This window comes from Melitaea cinxia, chromosome 13 (assembly GCF_905220565.1).
Source record: "Melitaea cinxia chromosome 13, ilMelCinx1.1, whole genome shotgun sequence".
NCBI lineage: Eukaryota > Metazoa > Arthropoda > Insecta > Lepidoptera > Nymphalidae > Melitaea > Melitaea cinxia.
The window spans coordinates 6,881,725-6,904,928 of NC_059406.1; the positions used below are offsets into that span (position 1 = coordinate 6,881,725).

At 33.9% G+C, this 23,204-nt stretch overlaps 1 protein-coding gene across 1 annotated transcript; it reads right to left on the minus strand.

The window, feature by feature from the left end:
- Positions 1-6,356: 6,356 nt before the first annotated feature.
- Positions 6,357-16,839, minus strand: LOC123659120 (gonadotropin-releasing hormone receptor-like). Its single transcript, XM_045594379.1, has 5 exons — positions 16,288-16,839; positions 14,982-15,165; positions 10,171-10,370; positions 7,645-7,766; positions 6,357-6,492 (listed from the first exon to the last, which is right to left on the minus strand). Exons 1-5 carry the CDS (start codon positions 16,642-16,644, stop codon positions 6,357-6,359), a joined length of 999 nt encoding a protein of 332 aa, XP_045450335.1. The 5' UTR covers positions 16,645-16,839.
- Positions 16,840-23,204: the final 6,365 nt, after the last annotated feature.

Sequence of the window (23,204 nt, forward strand, 5' to 3'; positions counted from 1 at the left end):
TAAAATATATAAACTGGTTATTTAAATAAAAAGTCATGAGTGCAATTAGAAAAAAAAGGAAGAAAATAATCGGTCTGGATACATGTAGATTTGAACCGTGGTCTTCTCGGTCGATGCCAACCGGCCGATTTTCCACCTGAGCTTATTACAACTTTATTAACAATTGCGAAATGTACCTTCGTATTCTAGCGATGTTGTAGCCATTTTTCCATTGCCTAAAAACAGGGATAAAACGATATTTTCTAAAAATGAATCCTAGGTAGATGGATTTATCGCCACCAAAACCTCCTATATACTAAATTTCATGAAAACCGTTGGAGCTGTTTCCGAGATTCAGATTATATATATACAAGAATTGCTCGTTTAAAGATATTAGAAGATATGCCATGGTTATGGTAGAATAATGTATAATCGTATATTGTAATATACATTAATTGTATTGTAATAACATTGTTTTTTGTCAAAATTAATACTTATTTTTACGAAATAAGTGGATTCTTACGAATCCACGAAATTGAATGCAATTTTTATAACCTTCACTTTTGTGTGAATTTATTTGGCAAAAAAGAATAAGAGCTTTAGTTTTGGCTTATTTAAAACAAAAAACGAATAGAATATTAACATACCTGTTGTGCCATCTGTTTGTATTGTACGATACAGCCGTAAATCAACAGCATGTCAGTCGTAAATTTTCTTACACGGTACTTAAGGCAAATTTTTCTTTTGCCTATATTGCCTACATTACTTTATTAGTGTTTAAATATTTCGTTAGAGTAAGAGTTAAATACCCGATCAATTAGAAATCTTGATCGTTCATTGATGTATCTCGTCTTGACAACGGGTGGTCTTGGGCTCACAAGAATCGTTTTGTGACCTTTGATATGTTACCATTGTTGTTATATTTTTTTTTACTTCCAGCTAAGGTTCTGCTAGCTAGTACATAGCCTTGAAAAAGAGGAAGTCTGCTCTTTAGACATAGGCAACACATATCTATTCCTTACTCTGATATAAATTTAATTCTTAAACTTATAAGACTGCAGCCTGTATATTACTGAAGTATGCTGTCTAGCGTTGTAGAATAGTTTATTTATTTAAATTATTAATTGTACGATAAATACACTAATACAAGTGTGTTCAAAAGGCGGGCTTAACGCTAATGCATTTTCTACCAGCCAACCTTGGTATGGGCAAGAAAGTATAGTGTGTAGGTGTACGATTAAAAAAATAAAAAAGAAATAAAACAAATAGAATACTATAACATTACATATCGTAACATTATACTAATAAAATAATATAATAATATAAAATAATACAATATACAGTATCAACGTGGATTATGTATATTGATATTTACAATAAAGCTTGAGTGTATACATTTTTAGTAACTATGTTTGATATTTTTCTAATATCGATGAAAAGATTAATAATCAAATATAAACCTTTTACGCTCCAGCCTGTAATATCCCACTGCTGGGCATAGACCCTTTTCTCCATTTAGGAGAAGGATCAGCTTAATCTACCACGCTGCTCCAATGCGGTATGGCGGATATATTCCCTACTATGAGTAAAGATCGCTATCAGATTTACATGATAACAATCAGGACCAACGGCTTAACGTGTTCTCTGAGGCACGGTGGGGAGACCCACAAGGAAAGTACAAAGACCCAGACACCCAGTTTGGCATGCAAACATCTGCATGGCCAATATAAATTTTTGTCATGTACGGGGATCGAACTCGCAACCGCCAGCGTAAAAGCCACAAAGCAGTGCTGTGACCATTGCGTCAACGCGTCATTATCAATACACCATAAACCTTTTAACTCCTAATAGGTTTAATTATTTTTTGTATTATTTTATGTGTCATTCGGCAACAATTATCATAATTATCTTAGTTATTTTAATTTTTCAATCTAGTTACGACTCTTTAGTTCATATAGCTTACACTTCACTCTCAATATATCTGTAATAAGTAATTTTTCTTGGAAAATCTTAATTGAATTCATCGTAATACTAACTATTTGTAAATAATCACACCGTGGTAAATACGTAAAGCAAAATCAATTCATATAAATTAACAGCCGTTATTCTATAGATCTTTCTCTATTCTTTTTCAGTTGATTCGGAAACAGCATTAGTAGATAAATAATCTATCCAAACATAATTAATGGATTCTGTTAATTTGACACAGGCTACAAGGTGAATAAATCTAATAGTATTAAACGAGCAATTCTTGTGTATATATATATATAATCTTAATCTCGGAAACGGCTCCAACGATTTTCATGAAATTTAGTATGCAGGAGATTTCGAGGGCTATAAATCGATATAGCTATGATTCATTTTTATAAAATATCGTTTTATCCCTGTTTTTAGGCAATGAAAAAATAGCTACAATATCGTTAGAATACGATGGTAAATTTCACACTTGTCAATAAAGTTGTCATAATAGTTCAGGTTTGAAATCGGCCGGTCAGGATCGACCGAGAAGACCACGGTTCAAATCCTATGTCTCAATTGATTATTATATATTTTTTCTAATCGCACTTATGATTTTTTATTTAAATAACCAGTTCATATTTTTTATTATTATGTCGGTAAAATCATAAAAATTTTTTTTATGAAATATAAATATTCGTATTTAAATATGATTTCCAAGAAACGCGATTTACAAAAAACACCGAGCTAAGCTCGGTCACTCAGGTACTACTTATTACCCGTAAATGGGTTCCCCTGCTATACCAAAAAAAAAAACAAAAAAAAGGTACTACTTATTGAATGAGACAAACTACGTATATGAAGTCAATTATAGATATTCTTTATATATACTTAAAAAGTAATTTATCCCCAATAGTAAAATTAATTAACTCTTTTATATAAAATAATTATATTTTTTCAACATCTTGAGTCCAATTTTATCTAATTTTTGTATGGAACGCTTAAAATAAATTGCTCTTGAACTACGGTATTTATTTAAGCGCTCATTTTTTTTTGTATTTGAGCATAATCTAGTACTCTTTGATAACGTAAAAATTTTAAAAAATATTACATTTTATTACATTACGAGTATTTAAAAATGTTTTTTGTTGTAAAATTCTTACATTTGCCGGCTTAATACAAATAAAAAAATATCTTTATTTACAGTGTGTTTCGAACATAAAAAGGTAAGTTTTCACCAAATTTCGTAAAAACAGGTTCCGGTTATGTGAAAAAAGTATAAATGCAAAACTTATAGATCTTTTTACTACATAGGACTTGTGGTTTAGCCGGAAATTGAGATAAACCGTTATTTACCCTTAACCTCCTACTACTTGCCGACCTCCGATCGCCCGTAATTTATTTTTCCTTTCATTTTCGTTGTATTCTCTTTCTTTTACAACAATTGGTTTTATCCTACTATATATATATATATATATTTGGTTTAAATAGATAAAAGCACTGGTCTATTATTTCACTAATTTTTTACGTAGACTAGGCGTTCGACGACGAATTCTAGACGCGTTTATCCGTACGTCTACTCACTATTTTCAATTTATTGTGAGTTTTGACCGGTAAAAGAATCATTAGTATGAGTTTTGTATAATGTAGCGCTTGATCGGTCAATTATCTATCTATATCTATATAAATAAAAACGAATGTTGCTAAGCGCATAACTCGAGAATGGCTTGACGAATTCGGCTAATTTATTTTTTTGTATATTCCTTAAGGCCCACGGAAGGTACCACCTCTTCCGTAAGAAGTCGTGCGATGGAGGAAAGTGGCTCGTGACAACTTCTTTCGGAAGTGGTCGGCCAGCCTGGAGAATCCTGAGGTGAGCCGGGAGTTGGTGGCGGTGATTCTGCCCTACCTACGTGACTGGGTTGAAAGGAGACACGGTGCGGTGTTGTTCCACTTGGCACAGATATTGACTGAACATGGCTGCTTCGGCCGCTACCTGTGTCGAGTGCTGGGGCGGGAGTCGACGTCGGAGTGTCATCACTGCGACATCGGCGCCGAGGACACGGCGGAGCACACGCGCGCGGCCTGTCCAGCGTGGAGTAAAGAGCGCGCTGCCTTATCGGCAGTTGTTGGGCTGGATCTCTCGCTGTCGGCGTTGATTAGGGCTATAGTCGACAGTGACGAAAAATTGATTGTAGTTTCCTCCTTCTACAAATCCATAATGCTGCAGAAGGAAGCGGCAGAACGGGAGTGAGAACATGACCCAAACTCGCACCCAATTTGTCGCGGAAGGCGTGGTCGGCGACGCAGGGCCTACCTGGCCAATCTGCCGCCGTAACGCCGAACCAGCAAGTGATAGATCGGGGGATGTATCGTCCTCATTGCACGGTCCTAAGAAGGGAGGCTACCTTTGTGTTCGAGGGAGCCTCTCAGGAGTTACTAATCGCGTAAAGCTCTTAAGGCAACCGCTAGCGGTATCGCGGAAGTGCAACCGCGTCCACGTGATTCCGCCCAGGCGTGTCGAAGGAACACCCCAGAGGTTTTAGTCTGTGCGAATTGGACATACCCTCCAGCTCCCCCGGGCTGGAGGGTATGTCCAATTGTTAGTGTGGTGTGGTGTTGTAGTTGCTGGCATTAGTTAGGGATTTCCTCTGGGTAAAAAATAAAAAAACCCCACCGAAGGTTTTTATACTTAAAAAAAAATTACTAATAACTTTTGACAAAACGAAGTCTGTCCGAAGCTAGTGATTAATAAAATCGAGTCTAAAATTATGGAAAAGGGAAAACAGGAACTAAAATAATGCTTTGCAGTGTTTACTTTTTAATCAGTCTTTAATTTTTGATACAGAATAATGATTACAATTATTATTTTTACCCACTAACATTTTCGTATTAATTTTATTTATTATCAAAGTCAAATTAATTTATGTTACTTTTATTTAAAAAAAGTACAGTAAAATAAAAAATGTAATACTGAAACATTAAATTTCGATTCTTTTATTTTTTACATGTAGGTATATCGAATTGCATGTCATTCTTTTGACTTTTATAAAAAAAATATTGTATATCTGCAATAATTAACAATAATTAAAAAATTAAAAAAAATAAATAATGTAAACCTTACAAGGAAAATCCTAATATACAACAAAACTAAACGAGATTTTATTCCATATTTTTGCTAATTTAATGTGTTTTATTTTATTCTCGAACACTCGAAATATCATATAAATTATTTTAGAAGCAAAGTAGAAGATATATCTAAAATATATCTAAAAGGATGTTCTATCTAATTTTCTAACAATTGATGTCAATTAAATAATTACACAATATTAACTTAAATAACATAATTGTGTTTGCTCGCAAACGAAAAAAAAACCGACTTCAATTACATCGACGAGTAATACAACGTAGATCGACGACAAAATAGTCAAGTAACTACGCGTTATCAAAGATTACTCAAAAAGTAGTTATCAGATCTCAATAAAATTTATATGTGACCACATGACAAACATCAGCTTTCGATTAAATTAAAAATTATTAAAATCGGTACACCCAGTAAAAAGTTATAGCGGATTTTCAAGAGTTTCCCTCGATTTCTCTAGGATCCCATCATCAGATCCTGGTTTCCTTATCATGGTATCAAACTACAGATATCTCCTTTCCAACAAAATAAGAATTATCAAAATCGGTACATCCAGTAGAAAGTTATTGCGGATTTTCGAGAGTTTCCCTCGATTTCTCTGGGATCCCATCATCAGATCCTAGTTTCGTTATCATGGTACGAAACTAGGGATATCTTCTTTCCAACAAAAAAAGAATTATCAAAATCGGTACATCCAGTAGAAAGTTATGCGGTATAATACAACGTAGGTCGACGAAAAAAGCGTCAAGTAAAAACGCATTATTAGATATAACTCGAAAAGTAGTTGTTAGATCTCAAATAAATTTAAATGGGACCAATTGGCATACAAAACTTTTCGATTAAAACAAAATTTGTCGAAGTCGGTCCACACGGGCAAAAGTTCTGATGTAACATACATAAAAAAAAAAAAAAAAAAAAAATACAGTCGAATTGAGAACCTCCTCCTTTTTTGGAAGTCGGTTAAAAATTGCAAATATCATTAAAGAATGAAGTGAGTTAAAATATAAAAAAAAATCACTTGTAATAAATTTTCATAGAACTACGTAACGTAGTATAGGAGTAGCTGTCTAGGCTCTTTAAAGAACCCTTAATACCTTATTTTAGGGCGTAACACTTATTCCTCATACGGATATAAATTATTACATTTTTATTGTATGTCATAATAACAGTTACCTATTCATACACTGCATAAAAAACCTTGACTTGTTGATAATAATCACTGTTGCTTTGAACTTTCTTCAGGAATCGTGAGAGGAATAAGTCTAACACCAGTAATAGGTTATAATAAGCTCATGTTCTGTCCGTTTGAATATTTAGTCGACGATCTGAGAGATCTTATTGTTGTTAGCCGCACAGAAGAAGTATTATCACCTCTTCGAAGTAAAGACGCGTGCGTTTGGCGTCCTCCAGATTCTCTGTAATAAATAGAATCGAATAAAGTTTTAAAGTGTTTTCCATACATTATTGTTCGGATAAAGAATCGAATTAATTTCCATCGAACAAAATAAATAGGCGAATAGAAAGCATATTTCCGTTCGAAATTTTTATTTATCCCGCTTGTATTCCGTTTAAATAAATGTGAAAGTTTTGATTTTTTTTTGATAAAATAATCTTGTACTACTGAGAATGCTAATGGGTTATATTAATGTACAAACAATTCTTATTATATGTGTTAATATCTTAAAAATTCAGTATAGTATTTTGTTCTTTCTAAGCTTTCATATTAGTTGTTAATGTATAAGCTTATCATGAAAGTAAATATTAACGAAACACTTGAATGGTTCAATTGGAGAAGGTGTAACAAAATTTAAAAAACTTTCCAGTTGTAGAGAATTCGCGAAAAGTTCAATATGTGTTCGTTGCCTTCAAATGAAACGTGAAATATTGGAGTTAAAATTTCTTCTCGCAACGTCACCTTTTTACAATTAGTTGTTTTTAAATGCCCGGCGTTTCGCATACTTTACAGCAATCATGGTCACGAGAGGACTTCTAAGAGAACATTTATAACATTAATTGAGTACATTTAATGACCACTTTTTTTGATTAAATAAAAGCAATATGGTTATTTTTTAATTTATATTTGTATTCAATTATTATTATCATTATTTTTGTTATATATTCAGACCACTTAAATATTTATATAAATAAATAATAAATAAATAATCCCAACTAAGTTCTTCAAATATGTCATTTCAAATTTATAAAGATAATAATTTATAAAATTTATAAGACTTTATTAAAGAAACCGGAGAGTAAACCAAGCTTATATATAAAATAAAAGTAAATCGTTTTAGCTCTGAACGAAGAATTACAAACAATTTTAAGTAGATGAAACTTATAGCTACTGACATTTAGAAACTTATGTATAAAAGATCACGAGAATTAAGAGTTTGACGTGATGGGTGACTGTTACAGTCAGGGTGTTCAGGGTGAGAGTTTTAAAATGACAATCGCGGGCATTTGTTCACTTAAAAGTGTTCATAGTATCCGTAAAAGCTTAAAAACTTATCTCAAAGAATTACAGTTTGTTTAGAAATACTCATATATTAAGCAATAATGAAAATTACCTTTCACTATGTCGAGAACGCCTCTTTTTCGGCCACAAATGAAAAGCGCCATATATCACAGGGTTGACTAGACTGTTTGACATTCCGAAAAAAAATATCCCCGACCGAAGATCCTCGCTTAGCTGCAAGCAAAGATGTGAATGAAAAAAGATATAATAATACTTAACCTTTCAGTTATAATAATACTTATACTGTAAGATGTAGCGTGTTTCGGAGTATGTTTTGGTATATGATATGCTGGTTATTATTTATCGTGTAAAAATATAGATAGAGAGAGGTCGCCTGTATATAATATATATATATATATATATATATATATATATATATATATATATATATATATATATATATATATATATATAGCTAGTATATAATTAAGGTAGAAAGAGCACAGAAGGCCAGTATACTAAAGGTATCTTATTTCAAAAAACGTAGATTCTCAACACAGAACCTTTATACCGTAACTGATACACTTTCCATTAGAAGACTTTTTATATTAAACATATCCAAAATTATTAAAAAATTTATAAAGACTTCAACCCTAAAAATATAAATAAGCGAACAAACACTAGTGTTGTTGGGAAAATCCAGACACAGACAAGATTTGCTCAGTCACAATTTCAATATCTTGCATCCCTTAAAGTTTAAAATTTTGAACTAATGTAAAAACAAATCAACTTTATTTATTTGTTTCCTAGACTCACCGTCGACACAAAATTTTAAAGAGTTCCTTACTTATAAGTAGTACACATGTAAACATAATAATCCATTATTATATATATAATTTACAGTACACAGTATAATCCTATGGTAGCGGTAGTAATTTTAAATAAAATTTTAACTGTCATCAATAATGTTTGCGACGGATGCAGTCAAAGCAATGTGTAACCCAGCGGATATTACGACCCTATAGAAATTTCAGCTATATTCACATGACCTATATATTGTAGAAAGTATTCGCTCCATTTAATACTGAACTTTACTTTTACAAGAAACAGTTTATTACTGAGTATAAACAACGCTTAGATTCAAACATATTTAAGGTCATTTGACTTAGGTGTTAAAGATAGTATAAATAGATATATTTGAGAGATTCAGAGGGCTGTGTCCTCTCAGCGGTCTTAAGAGATTCAACCCGACTAATCTTCTTTGAGTTAATGCTAGTGAATACAGGTAGACGTCAATGGATGAGTGAAATAAGAGAAGATTTAAATTAACGCAGTAATAGCAATAAAGATAGTAAATGTGTTTATTTGTGTTAATTAAATGCTCATTATCTTGCAATTATCGCCTATAAATTTATTTATACTGTTACGCCAAAGCAAAAAAGTTTTGCACCCGTTGACTTTTCACGTGGTTGGCGAAAAAATTTAATAATAACTTATAGAATTGATTTTATCTGGACCAATTAAGGAAGGCCTTTTAATCATTCGTAAGATAAAATTAAAGATTTTTAGGAGCATACTGGTATACTGGAAGTCATTGTATTTCACGAAACTTTTACATTATTGTTGATTCAAAATTCAACATAAACCTTATCTTAACGCAGCTGCAATGGTTTCTTTTAAGTTAAAAAAAAACGTATATATGAGTGTAATTTTAGGAATATGGATACGATAAAAATCACCGGGGCAGTAAAGAGGTAAAACATATTTAATACGACGTTTGTGCATTATTTGTAATTTATTATCTGTTGTATGAACCCCTGTTATAAATAGACGAACATTTGATTGTAGTGTGACCCATTTATACCCTTAATTTTTTAACTCAACCTCAACAAAGAAATTTAATACAGTACCATACTGTATTTACCTACAACATATCAACAAGAAAAAATTAGGACATGGCATTACTACTAGCCATCGTTAACTTATAACAGATTTATAGTATTACCTTTTTAACGCATTTTTAGTATTGTAAGTTCAAGTGTTATCAATGACTAACTTAAGTTACATAATAATTGCTAATTGCAATACCTATAAAAACAGGCTAAAATATTCTACACATGTAAAACAAATATTAAAAACTCGTAGGTGTGCTCCAGTATCTTATATGTACACGTACTTATGAATTTTTTTATATAACTATACAAAATATATTAGAATCAAGTATCGCGTAAAACAATCAAGCGAGTATATAACTTTTCGGTATTAAGCAATTAGGTTAACTATTCACAATTTACAAAAGCGATTCATCGGGGGTACAGCAGAAATGTCCTGCTCAAAATCTGTAGCAGCCCGTCTGGGGAAGTACCTTAAACTTAATGAATATCACAGCTAAATAATACTGTTCTCAAGTTGTGCTCCTGTGTTAAGTAAGATAGCCAGAGCTCCTGAGGAGGATCAATGGTAGGGTCGGCAACGCACTTTCGATGCTGCTGGTGTTGCAGGCGTCTGTAGGTATGGTATATACATATATATACTTACCATCAGGAAGGTACAGTACATAAACTTGCCACCCTAATGGTATAAAAAAGTTTAACGTTTAAAATTTTTAAATTTTTGATAAAAATTTAAAATGACTCACGTCTTTATCGGGATCGAGAAATGTGAATATAATCATCATCACGTAATACGGGGTCCACCATATGACAAACGCAGCTACTATTACAATCGACATCCGTAGAGATTTCATTTTAGCTCTGTCGATGAGTCGACGTCTATTCAAATCGGCTGCTAAAAATTTGTCCTGTCTTGTAACTTCCGGTTGAAATACCTTCTTGCTTCCTGTAAGAAATATTTAACATTCGGGAATCATGTTAATCCTACCGAACCGTTGATATTTTATGAATGAATACCGTGATTTTAATAGGAACGATGATTTGAAATTTAATCTTAGATTTTGGGAAACACGGTTCGAAAAATTTCAATTTCTATGATATTCATAAACATTTTAAAAATATGATGACATCTTTTATATTTATTTTCATTTTTTTTTTCTCAGATATAGACCAATCATTATATTTTGGTAAGACAAAGCAATTTTGTATTATAGTTTAGTTTAAGTAAGCAATAATATAAAAGAAACAAACAAACAAAATCAATTAAAACAAAAGATTTTCATTAGATACAGACTTTTACCGTCATAAAACAACATATTTACCATATTTGTTGATGGTCATTTAAAAAACTTTTAAAATTCATTTTATTAAACTAATATATAAAATTCTCGTGTCGCGATGTTTGTAGTTAAACTCCTCCGAAACGGCTTGACCGATTCTCATGAAATTTCGTGTGCATATCGGGTAGGTCTGAGAATTGAACAACATCTATTTTTCATCCCCCTAAGTTATAGGGGGGGGGGGGGTGTTAAGAGGGTTAATAAAATGTTATAAAATTTTGTGTGCATATCGGGTACTATCGTTACTTTTGTTCTCTCTCGGATAGTCTCATTTCTCCATTGCACGTTGAGCGACTTTGACTTTGTGCACCAATCCCTTTGTCAGTGTTCACGTCTCAGTTTCGTATGTTAACACAGGCAGGACGCATTGCTCGAAGACTTTTGTCTTCAAGTATTGCGGAATCTTCGAAGTGAAGACTCGACGAAGCCTGCCAAACGCCGCCCAGCCCAACCAACCTCCTGTCGGCCTCCTTCTCGAAGTTGTTGCGGCCTAGTTGGATAGTATGGCCTAGGTAAATATAATCCTGAACAACTTCGAAATGCCATACATAGCGCTTGATTATATTCTTCTGTCTTTTGAATAATCTGCCGAACAGTATGGATGTGGTCCACGGTGCTGTAGCCATTTCAAAACCCAGCCTGCTCTGGTGGTTGGAATTCGTCAAGTCTTCTGGCGAGACGATTCGTAACAACCCTCGAAAATAGCTTATAGACGTGGCTCAGAAGTGAGATCGGTCTGTAATTCTTCAACAGAGACTTATCGCCTCTCTTAAAAAACAGCACCACCACACTCCTGGACCACACCTCCGGAGTGGTACCTCGGTGGATGACGGCGTTAAAGAGTCTTGCCAAGGCTTTTAAGACAGGTTTCCCTGCGGCTTTAAGGAGCTCAGTGGTAACTCTGTCATCCCCCGAGGCCCTTCCGTTTTTAAGCTGCCCGAGCGCTGCACTAATCTCACCCTTTTCGAAGTCCGGTATACTCTCCGAATAATAGCGCAACAATGGTGCCCGTAGATCTTCGGTGTCCCAAGTCGCAGGCTTGCGTGCGCTCGACGAGTACAGCTGTCCATAAAAATTTTCAATCTCTTCTCGGATCTGAGGGCGTGAGTAGACAGTTCTGCCATCTACTGTTTTAAGTTTCGCAAGAAGGCTTCTCTCCAATGGTATTTGGAAAACTTTGGACCCACTATTCTGCTCAATCAGAGTAGCAATCTCTCTCGTATTTGAGCAGCGGAGGTCTCGGCGTACAAGTTTCTGTATCCTCTTGGAAAGAGCTCTCTGTTCTGGCGAAGCAGCCGGCAACTCGCGCCTCTGCCACATCAGATCCAAGGCTTCGGGAGAAAGTTTGGTCTGCTTCGTTGACTTAGTTGATGGAAAGTGCTTGCGACTCAGTGTACACACCGTCTGCACCACGTTATAGTTATCTCGTCCACGTCGCCAGTAGTTTCCAGCGAATCGAATCAGTTTGGAGTTCCAGTTGGAAAGGCTCGGAGCCACATAGTATTTGGGGCAGCGTAGGTCGGAGAGTAGATTTCATCAAGCGGGCCTGCTCTTTTCCGAGGCATATTTTCCGAGTGCCCCGTACTAGCCGGTGGTCGCTGCCAGTGTTAAACCTCTTAATCATTGAGACATCTCTGAATATATGCCTTTTATCCGCTATGATGAAATCTATCTCGTTCCTCGTCACAGTATCGGGGCTTTGCCATGTCCACCTCCTTTGGGGCTTTGGTTGACTAGCCCGTTGGCGCAGTTTGTAGTGCTTTCTGTTCTACTTGCTTGCTTCGGTTGCGGGTTCGATTCCCGCCTGAGTCTGGGTGTAATATTTGTATTTTATATTTATATATGTATTATTTCTATGTATATTTAAAGAAAATAGTTATAACAGTTGGCTGTTACCTGTAACACTAGCATTAAGTTGCTTACCATAGGAACAGACGACCGTGTGTGTATGTTATATGATATTTATTTATTATTATTGTTATTCTCAAAAAATAAGTTCATCAATAAAAGCCCCTCCGATTCGAGGAAGTTGACAAGCATCTGCCCCCTGCGATTCCTGTGCCCCAATCCGTGTAGTCCGATGCTCGATCCGTCGCGGTCTTGTACTCCCACTTTAGCGTTGAAGTCTCCCATAACAACGCTGTAGAAGGTTGAAGTAGTGCCATGTATGGCCCTTGTAATGTCTTAATACAAGGCTTCGACTTCATCGTCAGAGTGTGCCGAGGTCGGCGCATATACCTGTATCACTTTCAGGGAGTACCTGTCAGTGAGTTTAAGTACAAGGTATGCTACCCGGGTCGACACACTGCTTACTTCCACAACGTTGCTAGTGAGAGTCTTGTGGACCAGAAAACCGACGCCACCTTGGGAAAGCCCATCACCCTCACGGAAGTAGAACAAGTGCCCGGAGTCCAGGATCATCGTGTCCTCACCCTGTCTTCGGACTTCAGACAACCCCAGCTTAATGCGACTAAGTTCTACCTCAAGTTCGGTAAGGTGATGGTCCAACCGTAGCGCGCGTCCATTATACGTAGCCAGGTATAGTTTTGTACGGTAGCCTTCCGTACCCCTATGATTTTTAGCACCCTTTACCCCACCGTTACCGCGGCCGCTGCCGTAGCCGGGAATAGTGGGGCTGCCGGGAACTAAAGGCCGAAACTTTAGCCGTGAACTTATGGGGGTTTTTGCCCATAGTCACCACGCTGGGCAGGTGGGTTGATCACATCTACAGATAGTCCATTATTAATAAACAAATTTTAAAAATTTACAAAAAAGGTATTAGTGTTTTTGAGTGATATAAGAATATTATCATAATACGTTCTGGATTTTATGAATGTGTTAACTTTCCAGTGGTGTGAATCATTAAAACTAATTTCAGAGAAACAAACACAAACAAACAGAACAAATAAATATTTTCACATTCAAAAGAAGTGATGATTCGGTTCGGGGTAGGCTCGTCATTCATCATCATCATCATCATTTCTGCCTATCATAAACCACTGCTGGACATAGCCCTCCAAAAGATCGCGCCAAAAGTGGCGTGGACTCATGTGTTTTGCCCATAGTCACCACGCTGGAAAGGCGGGTTGGTGAACGCAGGGCTGGCTTTGTGGCACCGAAGACGCTGCTGACTCATAAGTATATAATAGTAACAAATAAAAGAATAAATAACTAATATACATATAATATATCTATGACTGCTACATGGATATATTATAATGCTGTAATATAATTATATACTCTCCTACATAGAGAAAGAGGCCTACGCCAAGCTACAGGCTGAATCAATTAATGTATGTTACGCTGTGCTATACAACAACAAAAAAGGACAACTGCGGATACTTAATCATTTTTATCAAATATGAAGGTAAAAATTTAAACTAAAAGTATTAATAAAATCAAAAAAAAAAAAAACACAAAACAGAGTATTTTAAAATAAAAAATAAATTAGTTCGTTTGTTCGTACGAATTTTGCTAAATCAAATTCATTATATGTCAGTTCTTTAAAAACAAAACTGATTCTTTCTAATTGTTCAACTATTTTAGTATTCGTTTTAAAATAACAAATCGAAAAAAAAATGTTGTAAACTGTAAAAGCCTGCAAACATATTGCTTTATAACATACGCCTTTTTTCCTATAAAGGGTTAAAATTTAATCAACTACCTACCTGCCCAGAATATAAACTGGATGGTAGATGTACGTTTTAAAATTACTCACAATCACGTATAATTTTATTCAATTTCTTTTGTCTATTATCTTCTGAACTAAATTTAATAAATACCTAACTAAAATACCTACCTAAGTCATTAATGCTTTTTTATTCGATACATATTCCCTAAAATGAGGGTACTTACATTCTCTATAAAATTCGTAATCATTATATAGTATGAAACAGTCGCTTCCCGCTATTTGTGTGCTTAGAACTCCGAAACTACGCAACGGATTTGCATGCGGTTTTCTTTAGAAATTAGAGGAATTCCAGAGAAAGGTAATGATAATTAATATGTATAATAATAATAATATGTATAATATGTACATGCATATTATAGTAGAGGAACACTGATAGTTTTAGAGGTTTCTAATGTGATGTCGTAAATAAATATATATTTTGCGCTTACATTGCAAATGTTTACTTTATATTTATATTTAATATCAGCATTTCACCCGTGTAAAGCCGGGGCAGGTCGCTAGTTATGATAATTACATTAATACTCACTTGCTATGGTCCTCACCGTGGAAACATACGTCGATATTAATATTAGAAGTGGTATAATAAACATGATTACAAGAGAGAGCGTCGTGTACGCTTGTTCCTGCCACCTCTCTGTGTAGAATCCGTGCGTCACACATTGGTAGAACTCCTCTACAAATGGACCTTTTGCCACTCGAAAGACCACAGCCTGAAACAAATACAATCTAAATCAAATATTAATACTTACTATACAAACACAATAAATAATCTTTCGAACATCCCAAAGCTATATTATAATTACTTATCGGTTTCATCAATACTAGTGAGTATTAAACATATATTTAGTACTCTAAATACACAGATAAGCCATAAAATAAATGAATATAGATCGAAGATTTGACCTCGACAGAAAGACTAGATTATTGCTTGTTTGGTATAATGGCTTCAGAAAGACTAAATTAACGTGATTTTATTTTGTTAATGTAAAAATTATTTCAATCTACCCGTTTCACATATACATATACCTAGATAATTGTACACGAGTACCCTATTTACATTTTAGTGCGTGAGTTGTTGTGAATACACGTGTTGTACGTACAAGAAATTGCGCTTTACTAATTTGAAGTAAGCCACGAACCATGAAGCTATCAAAAAATATATAGAGCTAACGTTTTCCGTTTTTTCATTTTTATTTGACAGACCCACGCGCGGGTGTAGGAAGGTTAAATGAGACCACATGACATACATTATTTCAGATAAAATAAAAATCGAACAAGAAAAAAAATCAGTGGAATTGAAAATCTACTCCTTTTTGAAGTTGGTTATAAACTTTCCAAAAGAATATAAGTAGGATAGAATTATCCTGTCCTTGTTTAGATCAATAGCATTTGTAAAATATTAATGGATATTTTTGTCCCGAAAATATAACACAAACAAATTAAATAAATAAAAACATAAATATCCAGAAATAACTTACAATTGCAATACGTACCAAAATATACACAGGTGAAAACAAAAGACTTTAATATGAGCTATTGTTATTTTAGTACTATTTTTGAAATGTATAATTCTTAGAAAACTTATAACAAACATATGTGTATGTTACGCATACTTATAATGTATTGTTATATGATTTTGTCGGTTCAGCCTGAAAGTAAAACGCGATATTTACATTTCATAGAAATCAATTAACGTACCCATAAAAGAAACACCTAAAAAAACAAAAACTGTTAAGAGCGAGAATTGTAGTAAGAAAAATGAACAGAAAAATTATACATGATACGATTATAATGATTATGATTAATAAAATTCAAAATAAAAGTGTACTCACCTGTGGTATACTTAGAGCAAAACTTAGTACCCAAGCTATTATTACAAGTCTAACACTCCTCGTCGAAGTGGCCATGCTTTTCATCGGATATTTAACAGCCAACCAGCGATCGACTCCAATCAGTACGAGTATAAATGTACTTAAATATAATGCGAACATTTGCATGAATTTGAACAGCTTGCAAGCGACTGCTCCCGCATACCACTGGACTGTAAACGACCAGCCTGCTTCTCCCGCTATACAGAAGATGGTCACAAGTAAATCGGCTATACTGAGTTGGTATATGAGACTATATATAGCGGTCCACGATGGCCGCACTCGTCTTCGACATCTCTTACCCCTCCGTACACTTATCATAGTCGCACAGTTTCCGAAGAAAGATAAAACTGCAATTACGCAGAGCACACTTGCCCGTATAATGGTACTTCTTGTCAGAACAGGGGCATGCTCCAAGCAAATGATCTGAGTGTCATTAAATATATACACGTGATTTGATATATCATTAATTGTTGTACTGTTTATGACACGTTTTTCCAAACATATCTCTATAGGCCACGCAATCAATTCTCTTTGATATTGATTGTATGTACTATTGTTTAGGGTTTCCATGTTTCTGACTTCACAAAAAATTTTTCACGATCTGAAACAAATTGAAAATCTTTAAATTTTTATCTTGTAACACTAGAAAATTAAAAAAAAAGAAACTGATGAAATAGTTTTTATTAAATTCAACGAGCACTTTTAGTTGTCCTTTACTTTTTTTACTGGTTACAATTTAATTTGTTTTAGTTAGCTGCTTTTATAGCTACGTATGTTTAAATTTCTAATAGTTCCTGTATTCTGCATTAGTAACCATTGACGAATTAATCATCTAATCTTTGTCTTTGTTAAATTAATACAAGATGGTAACATTAATCTATCGCTTATTCATCGTCGGTAAAGGGTCAACGAATCTACAGACTATCAACTGTGTAAATAACACAGCTACAATTCTCAACTAACGACACATACACATATCATTTTTATACATTTAAATCATTTATCACTTCATCCTATCGCAGTCCAATGCTGTACATAGGTCTGCCCAAGTTCGTGCCAAAAATGGCGTGAACTCATGAGTGTTGCCCATAGTCACGACGCTGGTCAGGCGGATGGTGACTGCAGGACTAGCTTTGATGTACCAAAGACGCTGCTGCCCGTCTTCGGCCTGTGTATTTCAAAGCTAGCAGTTGGATTGTTATCCCGCCATCGTTCGGCTTTTTAAGTTCCAAGGTGGTGGTAGAACTGTGTTCTTAGTCACCTCTTACGATACTTACAAGGGGAGAGGGGGAAAGTAATTTCTCTTATTTTCATATTGTTTTGAAATAAAATGATAAGTTATATACATATGCTTATAAATAAATGCACTAGCCCATTGGTGCCGTTTGTAGTAGCTTTTTACTCCAAGGGTTGTGTGTTCGATTCCCGCCTGAGTCTGGGTGTAATATTTATATTTGTATTATTTCTATGCATATTTGTCTAAGTAATATTAAGCTATATCAGTAGAGTATGAATAAGTTAGTTAAATCCACCTCTAGATTAAATATTAAGACAGCAAGTCATGTTATTAACCTCTGCAGTAGAAATTTCCAAAATTAATTTTTAAAAAATGTGGGATTGGCTTTGTGTTCATTAATTTTACAAAATTACCTTGTAATTAAACTTTACAAATTAAAAGAGAACTTAAGTTCCATTCCAGCAAACTGTTATGTATGCGTAGATTCAAACAATAATATAAATTAATTATTAAACATAAAATTATAAACTTTATTACTAATAACCTAAAAAAAGGTTTGGCATATTTAATAAAACAGTTGATTATCAATATTTTAATGAAATTATCATTTTACCTATCGAATTGTAATAATTATATTCCTCTGAGATAAAAGAAAAGATAAAAGAAATCCTCTGTGTTTCAATGCTCAATATTTTTCTAATAACTATAAGAGTACTCTAATAAGAGTACAATTTAATGATGTAGTTTAAACTCATTCATTGGAATTAAAGGCTTCGAAAGCTGTAATAAAAATAGCAATATCTCTATTTATATGTACAATTATGTCAACACAATATCAAAGCATTTTGTGCTAAGCCAACGAAAAGATTAAAAATGTAATCAAGTAAATGAATGTGCGTATCTTAAACGTAACAACGTAAACATCTGTTATAAAAGATTAAAAATGTAATCAAGTAAATGAATGTGCGTATCTTAAATGTAACAACGTAAACATCTGTTATAGATACATCTACCGTATTTACAACCCCATCTTCGTCTTTTTACTTAATACAGCGATGGTTATATCTATGAAATGATCAAAAAACGAGAGTGCTTTAGACCACACAACTGAAATAAAACTTCTTTATCTGCATCTATAAATATGTATTTATTAATAATTCAAATTATGAGTAAGAGAGAAAGAAAATCTGTGCTCGCACCTCTCTTCCTTACCCCTACAGTAATATACGATATGTAACTCTCTCTCTCTCGTTTTATAACTTATATTCCCTCTCAACTCCTATTCGACTCGCCCGATCACACTTTTTGTAACGCTCTTGTCACGAATTCACCAATTGGATTGGAGCTTAATCCACCACGCTGTTCCACTGTAGGTTGTCGGATATCCCTAATCTGAGGAACGATCGCTATCAGATATTTATGATAACAACTAGGACCGATTTTATTTAGCTGTGATCTTCAGTAAGGTGGTGGTACCGTCGGCCAAGAAAGTGGTGTACCACCCTAAGGCTGAATTCCGCTTGCAGATTCATAGGTGATAAAGATTAGTTTCGCTTGCAGATCGATCTGACAACTTCTATTACCATCTTTATCTGATAATTGATAACGATATTATTTATACATTATAGAGTTTATAATTACAACGGCTCTAAAAAAGTGCTCTGTACCATTAACTAAACAACCTTAAATACCTAAGGTTATATAGACATATATACATATTTCGATGCGCTAAATCCGAATTTGAGACCCATTTGGTCACATAAAATTTATATCGTTAAAATAATTCGAATGTTTACAAATTTTTTCGAATTTGAAGGGTTCACTGACTGAATCAACTTGTTGAGATTTAAATTCAGTGGATCAAAATACATAAGAAATATACTTGACCTAGTTCGAGTACATTTTTTTTGTAATTTATTTTAAACTAGCTGCCCGGACAGGCTTCTTTCTGTCGAAAGTTTAGTACAAATAAACTTTTTTTAATATCATAACCTTCCGTGGGCCTTAAGGATGGTACACAAAAATAAATTAGCCGAATTAGTCGAGCCGTTTTTGAGCTATGCGCCTAGCAACATTCATTGTTATTCATACAGATGAGATTTATATGTGTCAACGAGCCAAAGTAGATAGAAATTCGATTTAACGGGAAAATACTGTTAAACATTCTTGCCATTATTACGAAATACCATAGTTTTTGCAATAATTAAGCACCTGTATATGGCTAAATTTTGTGTTGCATAAATTATATTTAATACTAGCTCTGCTACTTCATCCGTGTGGAATTTAACATAATTGTGTTTGCAGGCAAACGAAGAAAAACCGACTTCAATGTTGTCGGGTTGTATATATACTCAATCACTTTGATAACTTTGATAGCGCGATGTAGGATACGTCAGTTTTTCTCTAGTTACGTAGTTTGTAGTCGCGCGATAGATGTCGCCACATCTCGCCCCTCCGAAATAAATCAAAACTGGTACACCACTTTCTTGGCCGACCGTACATTCTCAGATGTATATATATATAGATATATATATATATATATATATATATATGTGTTTGGCAGATTTTTAGCAAGTGTATCCCGCTGTTCCTTATCTCAATACAAAATGATGAACTAGCTATTAGATACACTAAAGAAGTTTTTAGATGTTTAAAAAATTGTAAAATATTTGAAAATATATAGAATTATCATCTACTATTGATTAAATAAACTAGCACAACCAATTAAACAAAACATAACATGACAGGCGTAATAAAGAAACCAATTAAATTTTGAAGGAATCCCACTGAGGCTTCTCAGCCTTTGTGTGAAACAAATTCAAAAACAGTTAATATCGACATTAAACCTCATAATATTCCGCGTAGCTGAAGTTAACCACAAATTATGTGACTTTCAGTTATATTATTATATATCTCGTGCTGGGAATTTTATTTATCAGCAAAAGAAAAATTTATAATAATGCAAAATTTTATATAAATATTGTTTAAAATGTTTTGTTTTAAATATTTCTTAGCACAGGTGTAATGCACGTGTGGTTAAGCAAAAAAATTATAAAATAACATGTTGACAACTTAAATTAGAATCGATAAAAAAATTGAGTTCAACAATTTTACTTTCGTTGAGTTTCTTTCAAGAATTATCGCTTTTTCGCGATTATTACTACGTATTAATATCAAAACAATTAATATTCTTGTGAATTTACACAATATTTTTACATCGCGACCAAATTGTTAATATTTCTATGTTATTAACAACATCCCGCAGGGAGACTCGAGCGCTTAGATGGTAAATGTCGAGAATAGCAATTTTTTGCAAAATAAATACAGTCTTAATAATATTTGTAGCATTAACCCACAGTAACAGACCATAAGAGACTATACTATAATAATAGGTAAAATATATTAATCGTGCAGCAGTAACGTCGGTCAGCTGTGACCAAGCTTAAAGTACCGAAAGAAGCAAGTGCTTCACGCTTTACGTAATCGCACGGTCTCGCCTTAACTTAATAGAACGTAAAAATTTGCCAAACAATCGATGAAAAAAGATTTTGAAATAAAGGACCTAAAATTGAAAAAAATATACGACCTTAGAAATCAGCGTTCAGCTCACTTGATGGTAAGAGGCTACCGTGGCTTATAGACACAGCAAACAAAAAAAAAAACATCCCGCAACACAAAAAACATCGCAAGTGCGTTGCCGAACCTTTGCAGGGATTAAAAATTGTAATTAATGATATCACTGTACGATAATTTAAGTTTAATTAAGTGCTGTGATGTTCGATGTGAAAAAATTATAATCACATTTACTTTGATGAAAAGGAAAAAAAAATTAAAAAAAAATATTAGTGACGAAATGTCTCTGACGTTATAAAAATAAGAGACCAAAGAGGGTCCTAATACGTGGAACGTATTTTTCTATGACTTTTTATCGATATCAATCAAAAAGAACTTCTGTGTTCGTCTTTTCAAATATTTTTAGATAATCGCTGAAATAACAATATTTTCATTAAATATAAAGTGATTTTAAATAACCTGCAGACTGTTTGTAGGCTAAAAAATAAGCTGCTATGTTTCATATAAACATAATTGTGTTTGCAGGCAAACGAAAAACCGACTTCAATTACATCGACAAGTAATACAACGTAGGTAGACGAAAAGGTACACGAAAAAATAGTCAAGTAAATACGCATTATCAAAGATTACTCCAAAATTTGTAATCAGTAAAAAGTTCTGTGTATTTTCGAGGGTTTTCCTCGATTTCTCTGGAATACCATCATCAGATCCTGTTATCATGGTACCACACTTAGGATATCTCCTTTCCAACAAAAAAAGAATTATTAAAATAGGTTCATAAACGACGAAGTTATCCCCGAGCATATATATACGGTCGAATTGAGTCACCTCCTCTTTTTTTGAAGTCGGTTAAAAATTAGTACATAATTACACTTTATTAATAAAAAAAATAACGAGTGTGCATAAGACCACACGACTGAAGTAAAACTTCTGCACAATTACGGCCTGTACTGCTTGCACTGTGTCTTAGATATACGAAACGTAACTGGCTATGAGAGAAAGAGAGAAAGAAAATGTGTGCTCGCACCGCGCTCTCGTGATCTGTTCAAATCGCTCGATCACACTTTTCGTAATGCTCTCATCACGCATATATCGGCTCACTTCCGAAGTCAAGCGTGCGTAGAATAGTCTTACTTCAAAAATTCTTAGTACAAAATTGAAGCATTTATGTTGTAATATTTTTTAATTACGCTATAGGTGTATGTAACCGTTTACGTTTGTTCATTTTGTCATACCGATACTGAATAAATATAATGTAGGTATAACTATATATATTTTTTATTTACTCTTTACGCGGAATCAATAAACGATTTTAAGTACACGAAATATTAAACAAAATATAAATTATAACGAAACCAATGATGTGGTAATTAATATCTTTCAATTTAAACTACATCGCAATTGATAAGTTTAGAGGCACTAAAATTATCTTCTATTGCCTTCGATCACGTCAATTGTTTACGACCAATAATTGTAATTGTCGATCAAACAATCAATCAATATTAAGAAAACAGATGAATCGCTTTATAAACACTTAACATAACGCCATCCACGATTTCCTTCCCGTTGCTTCTTTTTTTATTTCAAACAAACAAGTATTTGTATATAACATATAAAGCGAAATACTGAAATATTATACGCTTCAGCCTGTAATATTTCACAACTTGGCATATGCCTCTTTCTCCATGTTTGGGAATGATCAGAGCTTAATCCACCCTATATTCCCTACATATATTCCCTACTATGAGTAACGATCGCTATCAGGCGTAGATGATAACAACCGAGACCGACGACTTAACGTGCTCTCCGAGGCACGGTGGGGAGACCCACAAGGACTTCACAAACACCCAGACCACGGCACATACCAGTATGGCCAATACAAATGTTTGTCATGTTCAACCGCCAGTGCAACAGACACAATCAATGACTGTGACCGTTGCGCCAACGTGGCGACTTTAAGTACACGAAGTACTGAAATATTACGTTTAGTTTATGACATATAGTACATAGGATCTTGATCGACTTGTTTACTAAGACTTTCTTTAGTTTTATAAAGTGACATTAGCAA

What these genes read in the sequence shown, in the direction of transcription:
- LOC123659120 (XM_045594379.1), bottom strand. Translation starts at nt 16,644, where the DNA reads ATGATAAGTGTACGGAGGGGTAAGAGATGTCGAAGACGAGTGCGGCCA. An exon ending in CACGGTGAGGACCATAGCAA is followed by an intron (nt 10,371 to 14,981) that starts GTGAGTATTAAT and finishes TATTTCTTACAG; the next exon opens with GAAGCAAGAAGGTATTTCAA. An exon ending in CGTTCTCGACATAGTGAAAG is followed by an intron (nt 6,493 to 7,644) that starts GTAATTTTCATT and finishes TATTTATTACAG; the next exon opens with AGAATCTGGAGGACGCCAAA.